The 12,822-nt window shown below is 59.8% G+C and overlaps 2 protein-coding genes across 10 annotated transcripts in view; both read right to left on the bottom strand.

Moving 5' to 3' along the window:
• The window catches only part of MTSS2 (MTSS I-BAR domain containing 2), a 65,959-nt gene extending 59,984 nt beyond the window's left edge, over window positions 1-5,975 (bottom strand). For 4 of the 7 annotated variants that reach the window (XM_063313187.1, XM_063313191.1, XM_063313193.1 and 1 more), the window contains exon 1: window positions 5,829-5,975. In XM_063313187.1, the coding sequence (XP_063169257.1) occupies window positions 5,829-5,897 (69 nt within the window). In that variant the 5' untranslated portion in view covers window positions 5,898-5,975. The remainder of the gene's footprint in view (window positions 1-5,828) is intronic. The other 3 variants (XM_063313189.1, XM_063313190.1, XM_063313192.1) reach the window with 2 other exon arrangements.
• Window positions 5,976-6,967: 992 nt separating this feature from the next.
• Window positions 6,968-12,822, bottom strand: part of VAC14 (VAC14 component of PIKFYVE complex) — a 58,025-nt gene continuing 52,170 nt past the window's right edge. The window contains exons 17-18 of one of the 3 annotated variants that reach the window (XM_063312717.1): window positions 10,663-10,813; window positions 6,968-7,267 (exon numbers count right to left, since the gene is read on the bottom strand). In XM_063312717.1, coding sequence (XP_063168787.1) covers window positions 7,093-7,267; window positions 10,663-10,813 — 326 coding nt within the window. In that variant the 3' untranslated portion in view covers window positions 6,968-7,092. Of the gene's footprint in view, window positions 7,268-10,662; window positions 10,814-12,822 lie in introns of those variants that run through there. The other 2 variants (XM_063312716.1, XM_063312718.1) reach the window with 2 other exon arrangements.

Here is a 12,822-nt window from a genome sequence, read left to right as displayed (position 1 = left end):
TCACTTCAAACTTTGAGCCAACCAAGGAAGATAAAATTTTGCAAGCATAAATTAAGTAATGAATTTAGGAACAAAAAAAAAAAAAAAGGCAGAGATGAGACTTGGGAAAAACACGTGTGAAAAAGATTAAGGCATCTTTAAAGAATCAGATGCTGAATATGAGCTAAAAAAGCTATCAGACTGTATTAGCACAAGCAAGCGTGTCCAAGCCACAAGTAGGTTTCTTTCTACCCTGAACTGGTCAGAACTATTATGAAACAGAACTATTGTGTTCAGATCTGGACACTGTATTTTAAGAAGAATTCTGAGAAACTAGAGTCAGGGAACTGAAAACTAAGACCTGAAGGAATAGAGATTAGGAGAAGTCTTCAAAACGTCTTGAAAAATCAGAAAGGCTGTCATGTTAAAGATGAAGGCAGAAAACTTTTCTATTGCTCTGGAGTCCTGGACTAGAATCAAGGGGCGGAGACTATAAAGAAACAGATTTTGGCTGAACAGCAGTAAAATTCTCTAGGAAGGAGAAAGCTCCCCCTTACTGAAGTACTTAAGCAGAGGCAAGACAACTGTGTGTCAGGGACACCGGAGCAACAACCAGGATAGTGAGAGAAGCAAATGAAGAGAAATTAGATCTTCTACAAGATCCTCAGACAACAGGGATGAAGCCAGGGATGAGCCTGAGCTTCGGCCCCACAGAGGACAGCTGTCTCCAAGTACTTGGAGGGCTCTCACAATGTGAATTTGCTCTCCAGGGTGCCCGAGGGTGGAGAAGAGCCAAAGCTTACTGAGGGAGATTCAGACGTTAAATAGGAGGAATTTCCTAATTCCACGAGCAGCTATTGAGCAGGAGAACCACCTCTCTCCTGGAGTCATGGGGACTCCTTCCCCGGACATTTTTAAGCAAAGGCTGGACATGCATTTCTCTGGGAAGAAGGCCTCCAAGGGGCCTCCCAACCCTATGATTCCTTCAGCAACGGGTAAGAACTAACTGCCACCAGAATCCAGTCAGAAGGCAAACGTCTGTAAATCGGTCAATCCGACGCCTGCAAGCCAAGGCCCTGTGTCTGGATTATCTGCAGACTTCTGAGCCCACCAGACCACCATGTAAAAAGCCCCAAAGGCACAGAAGTGCCAGGTTTCCAGGGAGAGATGCGTGAGGCAATGGCCTCCCCAGGAGCTGCTGTTAGTCATGTGTTCTGAGTCAATGGACCCTGGTGGGACTGGAGGTGCCTCCCGTGGCCTTGCCCAAAATGCTGATTCAGCTCATTCACCTGGATTTCTGAACATCGGCCTGGCCCTCAGCTCCACTCTATGCTAAATCCTCTGGATTTAACAGTATCACTTCTGCTACTTCACACCCTGAGCTGGACTTTACCTATCTATGAAGGTCTCTAGACAGATGGGCCTTGCCTACTCCACAGGATGAGTGGGTTAGCAACAGATGCTGACCCTGCACTGAAAGACACAAGCAGCTGAATGAGAGGGACGCAGAGGAGGGCGATCAGGTAGACCCAAACCCTCTCTTGCAGTCTGCAAAGCATCTTCTCTGGATGCCACATTCCTCCACCATTTTTAGGAGGAAACCAGAGAGACTCAGTTTGGTCTCGTGGTTAAGGTTCTAGGCTAGAAACCAGGAGTCTGAGAGTTCTAGTCCCGCCTCAGGCCTGAAAGCCAGCTGGGTGACCTTGGGCCAGTCACCCCCCTTCAGCCAACTTGGTGCAATGTAGACTAGCCTCTTTGTAGTGCACCCCGGGCAATGTGACTTGCCACGGCAAAATAGTCTACACATCTGGCTGCTGGACCTCACAAGGATTTCCCAGCAAGAAAAAGCAGCATGAACACCGAACCACTACACCATACAATTAAAAAAAAAAGGAAACCCAAACAAATCCTAGAAGAGCCAGCATATCGCAACCCAAAAATTCCAGAGAGAAGCTTGTTGGCCTTTGCAGCACAAAGAACAGAGTGTTCAATGCTCCCTTAAAGATGAATGCATGATGCGCTGGAGAAGTGATCACAGAAACCAATGAAGTAATAAACTGGCTGGTCTCTGAAATGCTGTAGGATTTCATCATTTAAAAAAGTACTCACAAAAGTTTTCCCCAAAACTGGGGGGTGGGGGGAATCTCTACACATGATGCAGCCAAACTCACAAATCCTCCACCCCCAATTAAACGTTGCTCCCAAAGTGCAAAATGTTGCTCACCAGATCTACATCAATGAAGCTACACAAATAAAGGAGCTGTGCATTGCTTTGCTTGCCCTGTATAATTTCTTCTGATTTTTTCCCCTCACCCAGTGGAAGTCCTTCCAATACTGTCTCTTGGATTCGACCCAAGAGCAAACACAGCCCCCCCCAAGTGAGCAGCTGTATCCAGAGATCCAGATCCTTCCTAAATCACTTCAGATGTCCACATCTCTTGGTCAGCAGACTTGCTGCAACAAGACTGATGACATGAGCTGAGAAGACAATGAATGATGTGTGGCAGAACCACCAGAGACAAGCCAAAGACCGGGGCCCGCATTTGCCCAACCCGCTCAGTTAGTGGAACCCAGCCCGTTTGGTTCCTTTACTGCTCAAGCATTGTGAAAATCCAGGAAAATGGGTCCATTTGGTCACCAAGTGAGGCATGTTGGGGGAACGCAGCTATAGCAGGAAGTCCGTCCATGGTCACCCACCCCGATGAAAGAACGGTGAACAAAGGAGGCTCAAGAACTCTGCCGGAAGAGCCTTCCAGAACAGTAACTTCCCTGGTAAATCCCACCATCTACGGAACAGCTTTTGAGAATCCCTTGCAGTCTGAAGAGGAGGCCAGTTCCATCATAACTGAACGGTTTCCTCCTCCATGTTTTTTAGCTTAAGCTTATGCAACAAGGACCTCTAAGTAACCCGTATCTTCCACTGGTAGAACAGGATTTTCCTTAGACTCTATTAACAGAAACAGGGTCAAAAGATATAAAGCAGATTTCCAGTCTTAAAAATGCTATTTTAAAGGGCATGTTAGCAAGAACAATTTCCACGCTGCTGCTGAGGGAAGGGTGCAGGAACTCCACTAACCCTTTGCCCCTTTTCTTCCTTTCTATACACAGGGTTTATACTCTCAAGACTGTTTTAAAGGGGAGGTTAAAACCTGACAGAGCTCCAGAGGTGCAGCCATAGCTGAACACATTGCATTTTGAGCAGGGTAGCTGTGCTTGGAGGCCAGGAGAAATTCCTGATGAAGTGCAGAGGAACCCCTCTGAATGGGGAATGGAAACAGCTGTAAGAGGCAAGCTGCAGTTTTAAAAGTATATCCATACAGCCCAGGCTAAAATTAACACACACTAGCCAGTCTGGAGGGCCTGTGGTAATACCCCCAATTACAGCCCATGTTGGCCCCCAGCAGACTATGGCCCCAGCTTATCAGGCCCCTTCTAATTGGCACAGCTGATCGATTCAGGGCGGGAAATGCACCGCGGGCAGCAGCTCCCACCACCCTGGCGGTGCGTCAGGAAAGCGAATGGGGAGCAAGCTGGGTCTACGCCAGTCACCCAGAGAGCAGGGCAGAGACCAGCCAGAGAGCCCAGGACAGGCAGCTTGCCTCTCCCTCTCCTGGGACAAGAGCGCATGGCTCTTCTGAAGGGCTCGCCCCCCCGGCTCCTCCTTGCAGACCACCTCGTGCCCACCCCTTGGCACCCCCACGGTGTCTCTTCCTGGCATGGAGAAAGGCTGCTGCTGGACAGAGACATCCGCCAAGAAAGCCTTACTCCTTTTCTTGCCCTCCCTCCCCCAGGGTTTTCTGGGGTCGAACACCACTGTGGGTTCCCTCTCCATGGGGACTGGAACTCGTAAGCTACATCTGAATAAAGTGCAGCAAGAACGCTGTGGGCCACCAAACCTTTTGCACAGGTGCACCCGCAGGAAAGGGGGGAAGGCTGCACAGTGACGATTTTTGGAGCAAGCGTTGGCCCCCGACCTGACCATGCGGCACTCATTCCTGCACACTTCTGCCGGGGGCTGCGCTTTCCAGCCTTACAGTCTGGATCAGAATTGGTACTCCCCAAGCCTGCCCTCTCCAAAAGGCTCATCAGGGACGCCAGACCAATGCTGCACCACGGATAAATTCTGCTGCAGGCTGTGAATTCTCCCCTCGCCTCCACAAAGCATTTGTGGCCCTTTCCGGCTCGCGCCTTGACCTCCAAGCCGAGCTGCGGGGCGCGTGGGTTCTCTCATGGATGCTGCAGCTTCATCTTGCCCTCTGCTGTGCCAAGTGGGCCGGGCAGATTTGCACAAACTCAGGAGCTGCCACAACACAGATACTACGCTGGCAAACGGAGCACACAGGGACGCCCTCAAGACAGTCCTCAGCCGCCCCTAAAAGCCGGTTGTCCTCTTTCTCTTCCTCCGTCCCATCTCCAGCTATGGGTCAGGGCTGCTCACCTCTTCCCCTGCGGGCTGCCTCTCCCGCCGCCAGATCCCCAGTGGTGCCCATGCTGAGAGGCTCGAGAATGAAGCTCCTCCGGCCCTCCAGGCAAAGTTTGGGAGGAGAGCCGGCCAGCCAGGCGAGGTGCCGTGGCAGAACCAGCGGCTGCCCGGTTCAGGAAACACCCCAGAGGGGCAGGGAGGAACGGATTCACTCCTATGGCCCCTAAACCACCGTGCCCCCCCCCATTCCCACGAGTGGGCAAGGCCTTCTGGGCACAGCAGCCCCAGAGCAGCAGGAGCTCAGGACAGACGGGGCAGCCCCTGGGGGAGCGAGCCCCCCCCCCCCCGCACGGTCTCTGCTGCGCGCAGTACTTGGGGCTCCTGCAGGCAACAGCTCCCAAAGCCAAACCGGTTTGTGTCGAGGGAGGGAGCCGTCTACAGACCCCCTTGCCCTGCGCAGGAGCAGAAGCCGGAGGAAAGACAGCGAGCCCGTCCTTGGCATGACCGCCGGGCATTTCGTTGGGGGGGGGGACGGTGGAGAGAGGGCTGCCCGGAGGCAGGAGAGGCCGAGCCCCCCCCTCCAAGCCCGACAGACCGGCGGGCGCGGCTGAGTCGGAGGGGCACCGCGCCTTTGGCCGAAGTCGCCTTGCGAACGTTCCCGAGGAGGGAGAGAGGCAGGGGAAAGCGCCACCGCCGCGCAGGGGCCCCGGCAGGAGGCGAGGGGCGCCCCCGATCCAGGGCAGAGCGGCGGGGCTCTCCCGCTTCCAGCCCCCGGCTCTCTCCCCCGGAGGAGGGGGGCCTCGGGCCCGCCCATCCGCGCCAGCGGGCGCACCTGCGCCGGACTGGGAAGGGCCGCCAGCGGGGCTCCCCCAACCTCGCCCGGGCGGCTGGGAGGGCGCCGTTTCCGCGGGTTGGGACGCGGCTGGAAGGGGCTCCCAGAGGCCCAGCAGGCAGCAGCTCTCGGCGCGGCCTCCGCGGGCGAGGCGGCCTATTGGCGGTTACCGGGGGAGGAGGGCTCCGGCGCGCCCCCGCCCAGCGACACACCTGGGCGCCCGCCTCCCGACAGGTCCAGCAGCCCCTCCCCCTCCCGTGCAGGGGAAGCGGCTCCCCCGCCCTGGGGGGTCTCGGGGCCCTCCGCGGAGTGGCGACCCGCGCCGCCCCCCCGTCCGGACTGGGAGCCGCGCGCAGCCCGCAGGCGGGGGCCGGGAGCGCCAAGCCCGGGGCCCTTCGCTCGCCCGCATCCCCACCGGCCGCGGGCAGCTTCTGCCAGCGAGGGCGGGAGGGCGAGGCTGGCAGCGGGACGGGACGGGCGAAGGCCGGGCGGCTCCCCAAAGGCCCCGCGCTGCGCAGACCCCGGCGGCCCCTCCCGGCTCGCGTTCTGCACGCCCTCAGAGGCGCTCTCGCTCTCCGCCGCGCGCCCGCTCACCTTCATGTCGTTGACGATGGCCTGGAAGAGGCCGCCCAGAGCCCCGCACTCCTTCTCCGCCGCCTCCATGCCCGCCGCGCCCCGCTCCGCTGCGCTGCCTGCGACGCGCCGGGCGAGGCTCTGCGGCGGCGGCGCGCCCGCTCGGTCACTTCCCTGCCCGGGCGGCGGGCGGCGGCGGGGCCGGCGCGCGGGGGGCGCCGCGGCCGGCCATCGTCTGCGGGGGGCGGGAGCGGGCACGGCCGGGGGCGCCGCCTGGGCGGGCGAGCGGGCGCGGCGGGGCCGGCAGGGGGCGGGCGCACGCTCAGATGCTGGCGCGGGGAGGGGGCACATGCGGTCACGTGGGCGGGGAGGGCGCCCCCCCCGGCGCGTCTCTGCCGCAGCCCCGGCAACTGGCGCGGGGCCGCCCCCGGGAGGCGCCGCGGCGAGCCAGAAGGGGCTGGGCTGGGGCGCGGCTCGAGAGCCCCCCGGAGCGTCTGTGGGCGGGAGGGCCGCGGGCTCGCTTCGTCCCCCGCGGGCGCCCGGCTGGCGCAGTCAGCCCTGGGCCAGCGCGCGGCCGCCCATTGGTTTCGCGGAGGGTCGCTCCTGGGGGCGGAGGCGGCCCCTTTCCCACAGGCGCGCCTCTCCTTGGGACGGCGCGGCAGCCCAGGCGGAGCAGCTGCGGCCCCGGGCCACCTCAGCCCACCACCCGCTCTTTCGGGGGACGTCGCCGCTCGGGCAGCTGACGCCCCCCGACTCTCCCGCCAGCGTTGCTCGGCCAGAAAGGTCCGCCAGCTTCGGCGCCGCCCGCGCCAGACCCCGGAGCCCCCGGGAGGGGCCCAGTTTTGGCTCCCGCCCCCATTGCCTGCCCGGCCTCCAGCAAAGGTCGACCGCTGCGCGGGAGGGTGGGGCTCGGGCACCGCCAGTGGTGGGCGGGTGCAAAGGCCCATGTAGCAAAAAGGGTCCGCGGGGAGGGGGCCGCTCCGCAGCCAAAAGAAGGGAGGCCTCTCCCGCGGGGGTTTCCACTGTCCTCTTTATTCAACGGGAACATCCACAATGGTACACGGGAGTCTCCGCGCCGATAACGCCGCCCCGCTCGCAGGCCCGCGGTCCGTCCACCGTGCGGGGAGACCCTCCGGGCCTCGCGGCCGGGCGACACGCACACGGCCGCGACTCCAGACCGGGCAGGCTGTGGCCGCCGGGCAGCCGAGGAAAGGGCGGGTGAAGCGCCCCGCCCAGCGAGTCCTTCGGGGGCGAGGCCCCCGCCGGGGCCGTCCTGCACGGGAGGTCAGAGGGCGGCCGCCCCCCGGCGCTCCGGCGGCTCGCCCGCGCGGGTGGCCCGCTGGTGCCGCCCCTGGAGGTGCTTGCCCTGGACCTTCTCGAAGTGCTGCAGCAGCTCCGTGTAGTCGATGGCGGGGCCGGCGGGCGTCTTCCTGGAGCCCAGGCTGGGCTTGGCCGGGTCCCTGAGAAGAGGGAACGGGGTCAGTGCGCGCCACAAGCGGAACCGCCAAGGTGGGCGCAGGGCATCTGCGGGCAGGAAGCAGGCCTGGGCCGGGGACCGTGTTTGGGACCCCGGCCAGCCCAGCGAGGCCTGGAGGCCCCTCTTGAGCAGGGCACGTGGGCGCTCCGGGCTGCTTGGCTTGGCCGAGCGAGCTGGGGAAGGAGAAGCCGCCTCGGCCTAGCCAGCAGCGCTTCCAGCCAGCCATCCAACCGGGCTTTACAGGGTGGGTGGGCAAGCAGGTGGCCAGTTTGCCACTGGGCCACCTAGAGAGGCTCGCTCCCTCCCGTGTCTCAAGCGGCCCGAGGGTGGGCCCAGAAACGAAGCGGAGGCCACAGAGCAGAAGAGCCAGAAACTCTTTGGAAGAGGTGAGAACCGGCAGGCGGAGCAAACTCTGGTCAAGCATGGCGGCCAAGGGTGCCTGGAGGCCCCCCCATCACTGCCTCTGAAGATGCTGGAAGGTGGCTCCCCATAAGGGGCAGCTTTGAGAGACAGTTTGGTCTCGTGGTTAAGGTTCTGGGCTAGAAACCAGGAGGCTGTGAGTTCTAGTCCCGCCTTGGGCATGAAAGCTGGCTGGGTGACCTTGGGCCAGTCACCCCCCCTCAGCCAACTTGGTGCAATGTAGACTAGCCTCTTTGTAGTGCACCCCGGGCAGTGTGACTTGCCACGGCAAAATAGTCTACGCATCTGGCTGCTGGACCTCACAAGGATTTCCCAGCAAGAAAAAGCAGCATGAACACCGAACTGCTATGCCATACAATTAAAAAAAATGGGGCAGCTTTGGTGGGAAGCTGCCACACCCAGGCTGGGGGCTCACATGCATCCTGGCTCCCTCCCCCATTGCGGAGTCCCTAGGGGAGGCTGGCACCCCGAGACCGCACAACCCGGCCAGGGGAGGGTCCTCTTTCTCCCCTGCTGTTCCCTGGCACCAAAATGCCCTTTGGGACTCAAACTCAGGATTCCAGGGAGGATGATCCCCTGCTGGACTGAAGGGGGGGGTCGCTTCCCCCAGTTTCTCATGAGGCCAATGCCTTCCTAGGCCCAGGCCTGTTCTCTGCTGCCCTTCAACATGCAGGGTCACCTACCAATCCTAATGGAAAGCGGGGTAAGAGCCCCCCCCCCATAAAAAGGCTGGTCTTGGAAGAGAGGCTGGGCTAGGCTGACTGAGGGCCAAGCTCTCCCCTTCCTTTCACAAAGGAAAAGTAGAGGACACTCTGCTGCCCCCACCCCGACTCCCAACAGGAAGTCACTTCCCCCTTCTGTGCACAGAAGCCCCCCCCCCCGGAATGTGGCTCCTCTGCCTGTCCTGAGGGAGGATCGCTACGGCCCATCAGGGATGTGTCTGCAACAGGCCCCGAGCAGGGCTGGGCTAGAGGACCTTTGGGGCCTTCTGTCCCTCCCACGCAGAATGAAGTTGCCATTAAGACACGCCATGACCATTCTGGAGGCCCCAGAAGACAGCCCTCCATGGCCACATGGAGCACTCCAGCCCAAAAGCACTGCCCCCCCCACCAAGGGGAGGGATACCCTGCTCTGAAAGTGAAGAGGCAGCGGGAGTGATCAGGAGACCCGGGTTTCTGGCTGGCTGTGGCACTCCCTGCAAGGCTGGCTGGGCAGCCCGAGGATCCAGCTGTTTGGGGGGGGGGGGAAGAGTCCCTGGACAAGCTTACATGCTGCTGGCCCAGCCCTGAAGACAGCCTTTGCAGGACTCCAGAGCCCAAGATGCTGTGTGTGTGTGTGGGGGGGGGGGGGAATCTCCCATCTTTTGGCCCACTCCTGCTCCACCCCACCCCTGTTCTGCCATCCTAACTGTGGGGGCTCTTGACCAAATTCAGGCTGAGTCTTGTCCCTCCCCATGGGCAAAGGTGCCCTTCCTCCAGTGTGGCATAAAGGTCCAGAAGAGACCACCGGGCCCTGCGCAAGATGGCCAGGAGGGAGGGCACCAGTTTGCCTGGGGCTGAAGAGGGCCCTGACTTCCGTGGGCCCAGAAAAAGCCCCTCCCCCCATTCCCCATCCCCTAAGAGCCATTCCTGGGGCCCTGCCTTCAGACGGGCCAAGCCGAAGGCCATGGCTCCTCGTGGCTCCGTTCCTTCCCCAGGGACAGGACCAGGAGGAAGGAGCCAGCCAGGGGAGGCTGGGCATGGGATTTCCCCAGGAAGAACACAGAGGAACCCGCACTGCCACCCTGGGGAGAGGGCCGCAACGTGCCTCTCGCCACCCGCAGGCTCCACGGTGCTTGCAGAAATTGGAAGAAAGCTGGCAAGCTGATGGGGTCGGCCGGTTTCCATGGCAACACTGCAAGGGAAATTTTCCACCCTAGATGCCAAATGCCTCCGAATGAGGAACAGCCCTCTGAGGTTACCAAACGCAGAGACAACTGGGACTGGCTGGGCGAGGGGCCAAGATGCTGTCAACCAGGGACCCTCCTTGCTTCTGCCACCCAAGGAGAAGGCACAAAGCCCCAACTGCCTGCCAGCACCACACTGGGGGTGGAAGGGCATGCAGAAAGCCCAAAGGGCAGCTGAAACGCTCCAAGAAGAGCCCAACGGGGCCAGGCCAGCTCGAGCGTCCTTCAGTCAGGATGCTCTGCGGCAGCGGATGCCAATGCTAAGAGCGCCTGGCTGGCCAAGTGCAGCCACACATTTCCATGTGAAGGCTACCGGGTCACTGGCCCAGCGAGCCTGGCTGCCCTGCAGGAGTTCCCTGCCAAGCGCGATGCTCTGGCCTTGTGGCTCCTTGACACGCCCAGCCCTGGCCAGGTCCATCAGCGCCTTGACAGGCAAGAGCACCGGCAGTTCCAGGAGCTGCCAATCGGCCTTGCTAGACAAACAGTGGCTGGACTTCCCCCTCGGTGGGCAGAAAGCCCCCTGCCCTCTCCCCCACACAACTGGAGGTTTCGCAGGGCGAGCCCAGCACCAATGCTCTGGGCTTGGGGCTGTGGCAGAGAGCTCCGGCGAGGCTGGGGACTCCCCGCCAGCAAAGGCAGCTTACCGAATGGGCGGGTCAGTGCCCTTCAGCTCTGTGCTGAATAAAAGCACAACTACCATTCCTGTTTTGAGCACAGCTCTCTTTGGGCAGAAGGCACCCCAAACGTTAAAGGCACCCCAAACGCCCTGGAAGAAAGCACTGCGGAAGGAACAGCCAGCCAGCAGCCAAAGGCGGGCAATGTTGGTGGGCCAGACCCTTCCATACCCAGATGGACCAGTTCCCTCGTGGGAAGGCCTCTCCGTTCGGCACTTGCTGCCCCTCTGGCGGCGGGGGGGGGGGGGGGAGGAGATTGTAAAGCAGGTAATTTTCATTGGGACATCTCAGACTCAGCCCAGGAGGGGGAGGACCACCAGCTGCCCAGGTGTAACTTACGCTGTTTGCATGAGTTCAGGGTTCGGAACGCACTGCAACCGATGGGACAGGAGCTGGAAAGCATTGCTCTGGGGCAGGAGCATCAGCAGCCCGTAGAGAGCCTTGAGGAGGTAAGGGTTGTTCTTCACATCCAGCAGCTGCAGGCGGAGATCTGGAAGAAAACCCAGAAGGGGTAGGAAGCAAGCTGTGAGGCCTGACGGGTGCCAAGGAGCTCGGAAACAGGGCTTCCTGGGACCCAACGGCTCACCCTGGTTCTTCTTCCATAAAGAGACTCTCGGTATCATCTGGGCACATCAGCAAACCTTCCGGTCCACTGAATGCACAATGACATGCCCTCTAGGCAGGAGCTCAGAGCTGCTGCTGTGCTGGCGGGAAAAGCAGCACGGGCCCACGAACTCTGTGATTTCGGTGACAAGGATTCTCCACAGATGATACTGTAGGTGAGCAATGGTGAAACTGAAGCCAAGGGGACAAGGCTCTAGCATAGCATGCAGGGCCCAGAAGGTGTAACTGGTTCAAAAGCAGAGGAGGGGCGGCCTTGTAGGTGAAGGAAATAGCGCACACTGAAATCCAGGAAACGGCACAGGCCGGTTCAGCGAAGAGCACGTGGGTAAGAAAACAGAGAAGGGACAAGTACATGGGCTGGTGCTATAGGCTGCCAAGCCAGGGCAGAAGATCCAGCTAATTACCGCCCAGGCAGGGCTACTTGGATGTCTGTTGGAAAAACAATGTGACCACAACTGCAAGGTCCCCCAAATTCCTCAGGGTTCTTGCTGCTTCATTTCCCCAAAAGTTGAAAAATGAGCAAGGGGACCATCTCTCTCAGACCTGGACTTCACCACAGGGAAGAGCAACTGAAGAGGCAAAAGCAGTGGGGACCTTGGGAGGAAGCGACCATCTCATCTCCCATTCCAGATGCTCCAGAGAAGGAAATTATTTGAGGACAGTTGTACGTGCACACTACATTTCAGGAAGGCCAATTTAAGCAAGCTTGGAGAAGTACTAGGCAGGGTCCCACAGACATAAGTCCTCAGGTCCAAGGAAATATTGGAGAGTTGGGACCTTCTCAAAACTAAGGTACTAGAAGAACAGTCACATCCCAGTCCAGAAAGAAAAAATGGGAGGCAGCTGAGGAAATCCATTACAGACGTGCAGGTGGCGGACTGAGCTCCACAACTCCTATTTTGCTTTGGCCTTCTCTCTAAAAGGAAACTGCAAAAGCAGAACAATTGACCCAAGGAGGGACGAGGATCCCAGGGCAAGTAAAAAGATGATTAGGGAGTACCTGGGTTTAAGTGTTCAGCAAGCCAGTTAACAGAGACTTGGAAGAGACTCCTGGAAGCCTTTCTTGAATGCCCCAACAGCCTAATTCCCTCTCCCAATTCCGCCCTAGGAGCGTGCAGTGTGAAATTAGAGCCCTTGCCGCTTTGGTGGCTGACCTTCATTCTGCGTGGCACCCAAACATGGCACTCTCAACAAGCAGGCAAAGTGAAATCTCCCACAGCAACGAGGCTCACAACTTACGCTCCATTTCTTTGGGGAAATCACCTTTTTGGGGGAGAGAGGAGAACGTGAGTCTCTGGCGGGCCCTGCCCAGACCTTGCCGGATGTGGGACCCTCTGTGAGGTTGGGCCACAGGGGTCACACAGGGGTCAGTGGGGACTGCTGCTCACTTGCCTTCCTCCCTGCAGCATAGCAACACCCTTGCCGGTGCTCCTGGGCTCTGTGTCTGTGTGGGCAGTGGCCTTCCCCAGGCTTATGGTTCTGGGGGACTTCCTCTTGCACTCTCTGGGCCCGGGGTCTGAGGTAGCACAGGAGCGCATGGCAGCCATGGCCCCAGTCCATCTGATTCACAGCTTACTCACACAGGGCCGAACACGAGACCCGGCGTTTGCCTCGGGGCAGTGGCCTCCTGCTCTGGACTTGGGGATATTAACATCAGTCCCTTGCCATGGATGGATCACTTGCTCTTGGCCCTAGAGGTCTCCACAGCTGCCCCCCACCACAGGGAGGCGGAGCCTATTTGATTGGCCTGTCCCTGGCGCCTGATGGACCCAATGCAGTTTCGAGGGGAGCTTGGGGGGTTTCCCGAAGCTCCGGCACCCGGTTGGGCAGAGGCCCTCATTGCAGCTTGCAACGCGCAGGTGGCGGGGGCCAGGA

This window comes from Candoia aspera, chromosome 11, assembly GCF_035149785.1.
Source record: "Candoia aspera isolate rCanAsp1 chromosome 11, rCanAsp1.hap2, whole genome shotgun sequence".
Classification (NCBI taxonomy): domain Eukaryota; kingdom Metazoa; phylum Chordata; class Lepidosauria; order Squamata; family Boidae; genus Candoia; species Candoia aspera.
Note: the sequence above shows the minus strand (reverse complement) of the source record. Positions and strands in the feature narration are given on the sequence as shown.